General features: G+C 50.8%; 1 protein-coding gene and 1 long non-coding RNA gene across 4 annotated transcripts in view; one reads left to right on the top strand and one right to left on the bottom strand.

The window, feature by feature from the left end:
- Positions 1 to 6: 6 nt before the first annotated feature.
- Positions 7 to 3,221, top strand: LOC118023575. Its single transcript, XR_004682847.1, has 4 exons — positions 7 to 232; positions 2,427 to 2,508; positions 3,015 to 3,088; positions 3,182 to 3,221. It is a non-coding gene; the product is annotated as an uncharacterized LOC118023575 (long non-coding RNA).
- The window catches only part of PDPR (pyruvate dehydrogenase phosphatase regulatory subunit), a 37,145-nt gene continuing 31,674 nt past the window's right edge, over positions 1,026 to 6,496 (bottom strand). For 2 of the 3 annotated variants that reach the window (XM_035024787.1, XM_035024789.1), the window contains one exon: positions 1,026 to 5,513. In XM_035024787.1, the coding sequence (XP_034880678.1) occupies positions 5,109 to 5,513 (405 nt within the window). In that variant the 3' untranslated portion in view covers positions 1,026 to 5,108. Of the gene's footprint in view, positions 5,533 to 6,496 lie in introns of all 3 variants that reach the window. The other variant, XM_035024788.1, reaches the window with a different exon arrangement.

Raw genomic sequence — 6,496 nt, 5'->3', positions numbered from 1 at the left:
AAGCTGAGGCCTGTGTTTGGCTTTGTTTTTATGGCTCAGAGCCCCTGATGTGTTCCCTCCTGCGTCTCATGCCAGACCTGGAGACTCTGGAGATCCTGAAGTTGGTGAACTGCCCCGAGACCTTCACCCCAGACAGGAGGTGCATCATGGGCGAGTCTCCTTCAGTTCAGGGCTACTTTGTGCTGGCGGGAATGAACTCTGCTGGCCTTTCATTTGGTGGAGGGGCTGGAAGGTAAGTCTTCCTTGCTCAGACCCTGCTTGCTGGGTGCTTCCTTCCTAGAGTTCCCTGTTGCTAATGTGGCGTGTAATGGATGTATGTAATCTGGTATATTAATAATGAGGAGGAGGTACACTTAATTCGAGAACCGTCCCCTTCAAAGTAATCACTGTGGGATATTCCAGAAATGTCATGGTGCACAATGTTTTGAGAACTCTTCTTTTGGAATTAGTCTCGAAGCCTGTGGGATGTACTTTTGTATTGAATGCTCGCCATTCAGTAATTTGGAAATTTAACAAGTAGGTTTGGAAGATCAGTTAATGAGATTGTTATAGACATATTAGCCTATCTAGTGATTCACAGATGTAGTTGCTCATAAAATAGCTGGGTAATAAAGTCCAGTGACTGACTTTTAGGTTAGTATAGTGAGAATCACCGGGTGCTTCTGTTTTCTTCTCTTCCTACTGTGTGACTAAGAATATACAGAGTTTGTTTCACACACCAGTGTGGGTCCTCAGGTAGATGGGTGGTATGTCAAGCACCAGGTTCTTATTATGTAATCAACTGTCCGGCAGGAGGGGAGGTCAGATCCATCAACAGAGAGTAACCTCAGGACGACAGTCCGAGGCGCGCTCTCCAGGCTGCCACCACGCTGTGGAGGTTAATAGCTTACCCTTGGTTTCCACATGTTTCTCTTCTTTGGTAATAGTATAAATGGTTTTATGGAAAGTGTTTACTCCTTGTGATGGCAAATATATTTATTGAGTTACTAGAGTTGAAGAACATTTCACAAGTGGACACGGCCAGAGTAATTAAAATGTCTGTTTATTCATTTACAAACTTAGTAATACGAAAAGAAAATCTTAATTGGAATCTGGCTTGATAGAAACACAGTGCACAATATTAATACCGCATTCATGGAGGCAGAAATGCTCAGTCCCCCTAGGTACCTGAAGTCATCAGAGCTCTTGAGAAAAATCCCAGCCCCTAAAGTGCCTCCGATGTCTTCAGCACCACAAGCTGATGCTACACAGGGACAGAAAGGGGCTGAGCGAACTGCACATTTATAAACGTAAATAAGGAGTTACAGCCTTGTACAATCATTACAGTGGCATTTCCTGGATCCCAAGAGTAGACCCAAGAGTATTAACTATGCTGCTAGAAACCCCGATTGAAACAAGCTGCAGAAACTTTCTACCCCTCACCTGCTTGATCTGGGGAAGGGAGGCTATGGTGGGGTGGATGGGAACCCTCAGACTGAAATGAAGTTTCTTTCCGTCCTTCCGGTCTACACCCACCATGGGACATTCTGGGGTAAGGCACGAGAACCGGGCTTAAAGAGAGGTGCTCCCAGCTCCAGTTCTTGGTGTGCAAAGGAAATCCTGGCATAGATCTTTTCAAACAGATGCTAAAAATATCCTCTCCACCCTCTTGTAATTTCTGTCCTTGAGAGACAGAAAACCGAGAAGGCAGAAAAGGTTTGCGAAGGGTAAAAATAGGTACATCTAAATAAGAGAAAGCGAGCCCATGAAGAAATGTCTAATTCTTCAAGGGATGCAGAGTCTCTGCTCAGAGAAGTCAAGAATCATATACAATGAATAACTCTGGTGTTTAATGGACAGAGAAGGCAAAGACATACAAAAATATTTAGTTCTCTGGAAAAATAGTGCATTTGTAGTGATGAGGGACTGCAAATGCAATCCCTGTGCGGGTGGGGAGGGAGCCTTACAACTCAGCACCTTGCAGTGGAGGAGGCCGAGGTGGGGGCTGCCAGGCAGAGCCGGGGCTCGCTCACAGTGGGACACGGTTAGCACGACCCTTCGGTCAGCTACCATTTCTGCCCCTCTGCGGTGCTGCTCCTGCATCCATGTGCCTGCAAATGACTCTTCTTGAGTCGTGAAAATGTTCCCTTTATCGTGCTGATAAAAGCTGCTCTTATCAATTTGGGGAGGGATGGGGGTGCAGGGGGGTGTGCAAAAGGAAATGGAAACAAACAGTAGAAAGTTCTTCAGTATTAAGCACTAGTGACCACACCTCTACCTTGGACACTAAAGGGGAGCCTTGCTGCTCCTTGCTGCTTATACTGGTCAGGCAGCTACAAAGAGAACATTGCACCCGGTAGCTACCCCTGAAAGTCAGCCGGGACACAGCCTTCTAGGGTCAGAACCAAGACAACAGGTTATAGAAGCTTCCCTTTTATGTCCCTTAGGTTCTCAGAGGAGGGTAAAGACTCACTCCGATGCCAGCACACGTGTCCGTGAGGCAGAGGATAAACCAAGCCAGAAAGCAAGGTGAGGGGTCAGCTCTTCAGTGAAGCTAAACGACTTTCAGAAAGCTGCTGTCATTCCTGCTGCATCCGTGGGGGGTGGGGGGGTGTTAACATTTCAAATGCACTCAGAGGCAGGGTAATGGAGAAAGTGGAGTTACTTTTCACTTGTTTTAGTGACTTTCTTGGAAAGAGGTAAAACTGTTGGTCTGTACAAGAAGGTAGAATCCATGGACATGTCTCCTGGTGAGAAGCCAAGTGATGGGGTTTCTCCTGCAGAAATGGGGTAACTGAGGTTAATCACTGAGCTTAAGTGGTCTCTGGGCCCCTGGCCTGAACGGCAGCTCTTGTATTTGGGGGTACAGGGAGAGACCCCCGCCCCCAGCAGAGCACTAGAAATGTAGTGGGAATTGTTGGGTTCTCTCTCCTGGAGCAGGTCCTGCCCTAACACAGGTTAGCAGGTCGTTCTTGTCCCTCGCTCTTATATTTTCCAAATTAGAGCTTTCCTGACTTTGCCCTTGTTATGGACAGGTAGTGTCTCTGCTGCGAGCTTCCATATAAGACAAGTAACCACGGCAGGGAACCAGGATTTACCTGTGGCGCGAGTAAGCAGGTGTTCCAAGGGAGGAGAGGGGCCACAGGAGACGGGCAGCCCTGAGTTTTCATCTGCTTGAGGCCGGTACACTTTGTGTTTCCAGGTTCAAAAAGAAGAGAGTAGAGCCCCTCCCTCAAGAGAGCACAAGAGGTGACGGCGGATCATTTCAGAGAGAAAAAGGACCAGCCATCGTACAGTCTGGGAGTCCAGATCTGAGGGATCTCTAGGGAGAGACGAGTGATCACACAAGGTAAATGCACGTGGCCTGACTGCCTGGTGTGCAAGGAGACAGGAGTGAGTCACCCCCTTCAGAGTTAGGACCAGAGAGAGAAACTACCCGATTCACACTGATGATGTCTGAATTAAGCAAGAGATTTCAAGGGTGTCAAAGTGGCAGAAGCGAAGTGTGTGTCAGGACCCTCAATAAACAAGTGATGCCCTAGAATATTAACATCTCACCAGAGTCTTAAAAGTGTGACCCTTAACACATAAATCTAGAATGTCTTGTAGAGTCAACCCTAAATAATCCTTCATTTACAAAGCCGAGCGTGGCACAGAGCACGGCGTACTTCAAGTGCCGCGTTCCTTGGTCAGTTGGGCCCCTGCCGCGTCGGCCCAGCGCCCGCTCTCCTGTGCGCACCTCAGCTGCTGCACTCTGCTTTGCAGCGGGGCGACCGCTCTGCGCCTTTCTCCTCCCTATCCAGGGGGCAGCAGCTCTCAGGGAACAGAGTTCTAACGACCTACTCCCTTAATAAATCAATCGAGACCTCCTTGAGCAGTCAGTAATCAAGTAGTTGTTGTCTGGCTGGGGAAATGGCAAGCAGTGTCTAGAAGGAATCCATCTGATTAAGTAAACACCCCAAGAAATGCCACGACAGACCGACCCGCCTGAGAATTTTAAGCTGCTCTAAAACAAAAGACTCTCTCGTACAGAGACCTATCAGAGCTAACGCTGCCAAGTTACCACGACAAAGGTTTAAAATCTGGAACAGCACAGGATGGACGTAGAGCCTGCCTAACAGTGTGGAGGGCCTTCCCGGCGCCCCAGGCCCTTTTCCATTCCAGAGACCCAGGGCGCTGGCTGGCAGACCCACAGACCCGTGGGGTCAGTCGGGGGGGACCTGCCTGTTCTGGGCCAGAGGAAGCCAAACATGGGAGGCCGGCCAGCAAGGTTTGGTTCCCCACCAGGACAGCATGCCCAGCCTGTTCCGCAGGGACAGCAGCGCCTGCCGCACGAGGGACAGGTGAGGGAGATGCTGGCTCAGGTCACCGAGCCTCGAGCGGCGGGAAGCAGCAGCCTTCTACGGGCGGGAAACCAGCTCGGTGCTGAGCACCTCCGGAGAGCAGACCCTTTCAGCTGGGAAGAGCAACACAAAAGGCAACATGGTTTTTCCCTTTCAAACACCGGCTTGTTTACTCAGGCCAACAAACCCTCTGAGACTGAGACTGAAGGAATTTTAGGCCAGAGCCAGGTCAGCTGTTCGCTAGAGACCAGGTAACGTCCACGTGATGCCGCTCATGAGTGAGGTAGATGGTCATCCTCTTGCTAGAGGGGTCAGGGTGCCCACCCACAGCCCAGTGGGAAAGGAGAATGGTCTGCCTGGCACAGCACGGGCGGGCTCACGCAAAGCGCTGAGTCAAGCACGCAACACCCACCAAAATGAGCGGGTGGGCGCTCCGAGGAAAGTTAGCCCCCGCTTCCCTTGCTTCGAGGCACAACATTAGAAATCAGACCGTCACGGTTACCTACTTCCACAAGTGGAGTTTGCACCCGTCCTGCCCATCAGCCATGCTTCATGTCGCCACGGGAATCGGGGGGGTGAAGGCGTGGGTGGGAAGAACAGCCCAGAATGAGTAGCAGATGGGAAAGTGCAGAAGGGAGGAGGGAAGGTGGAAGAAGAGAGGCTGCAAAGCAAAAGGTTTAAAAGCGGGTGAAGTTTAAAATCCCATCAAGGAGCTGGGAGGACGGGGGTGGTGGTGGGGGGGAGCCCTGCGGGAGGGGGCAGGTGGGGAAGCGAGGCTAGTGGCCATTACTTCCCGTGCAAGTCACTGAGCTCCACGTCATCCTTCCGGCGCTTGTGGGTGAACAGCGAGGTGACCGGGTAGAGCTTCGCCTTGGCCTGGAACCGGTGACCCGCGATGTCAATCTCATACTCCCCCCGGTTGATGAAATCTGTTGTTACCACCTGCTCTTCCCCAGTGTCCTCAGAAAAATTGTGCACGAAGCCCAGGCAGACGTGGCGCTCCAGGGTGTAGCTGTAGGCACTGCTGGTGGTCTTGCCCGCGTACTGCCCGTTGCGGTAAATGGGCTCTCCCCACCACGGCCAGAGGTCCAGGTCGGTGTCGTGATCGTCCAGGATGAACATGGTGAGGCGTTTGTACACCCCATTCTGCTTCTGCTGCAGCAGGGCATCGCGGCCGATGAAGTCCATCCCCTGGGAAGGAAGGGCAAGGCTGAGACGGGGCGGCCGCGCTGGAGGCCGCACTCGCCCCCCAGCGCGGCTTTCCCACCGCATGAAAACCTGCTTTCACCATATTAAAAGACCTCAGAGAACTTCTGTCACACAGGCATACATTTTTCAGAGTTCACCCACAAGACCACATAGAAAAAAATATTTAGGAAGAAAAATCCTCCAAACGTACTCGCTAGAATTATTTTAGAAAAACATGTTTTTATATAATTTCGACAAAAAGCCCATGCATATACATCTATATTCAGTGCATACAGGTTTGTACAAGAAACCTCAGCAGGATAGAAACAGTGATTATAAACAGATAAAACAGGTGTTTTTAATTTTTCTTCATTCTTTTCCCTATTTTCCAAAATTAGTATTACTTTTATAGCAGAGAAAAATCGTTATCTGAAGACTAGAGACCTACTGCACTGCGAGGGAAGGATAAGATTTTGTTGAGCTGCAGCGAGCAAGCATGTGGAGGGCCGGCTGGGGGCAGGTGGGGAGGGCAGAGCGGAGACGCTGCCGCTGGGGCAGCTCGGAGTGCGGGTCGGTGGGGGGCAGAGGTGGGAAAGAGACTCGTCACTAACATCCTCTTGACCTAGGACTTTTTAAAAAAAAAGGTCATATTTACTTTGAAAAAAACCAAAAAATGAGACATTTGAATGTAAGAGGAGTACTGTGTACACACGTCCGTGGCACGTTACTGGAGAACCTTCCCTGGAAGCCCAGAGTCTGCAGGAGCGCCGAGCAGGGCACCTGGCTGCTTCAGAGAGTGGGGCGCGCGGCTCCCGAGCTCAGGGTTGGGGGGGGTTGGCGGGAGCCAAGTGCTCACAACGTTTTCTTACTAGGACAGACATTTTTCATTCTAAGGACCTCCTCCTTGTCCTCGTTGACCCACAGCCACCCCTGGGCCTTCCCCTCAGCCCTTCCTTTCTGAGGCAGAGTCGGCTCCGGTGCGGCGC

The sequence above is a fragment of the Mirounga leonina genome, unplaced genomic scaffold (genome assembly GCF_011800145.1).
Source record: "Mirounga leonina isolate KUSES-001 unplaced genomic scaffold, KU_Mleo_1.0 Mir_180, whole genome shotgun sequence".
NCBI classification, from domain to species: Eukaryota; Metazoa; Chordata; class Mammalia; order Carnivora; family Phocidae; genus Mirounga; species Mirounga leonina.
Note: the sequence above shows the minus strand (reverse complement) of the source record. Positions and strands in the feature narration are given on the sequence as shown.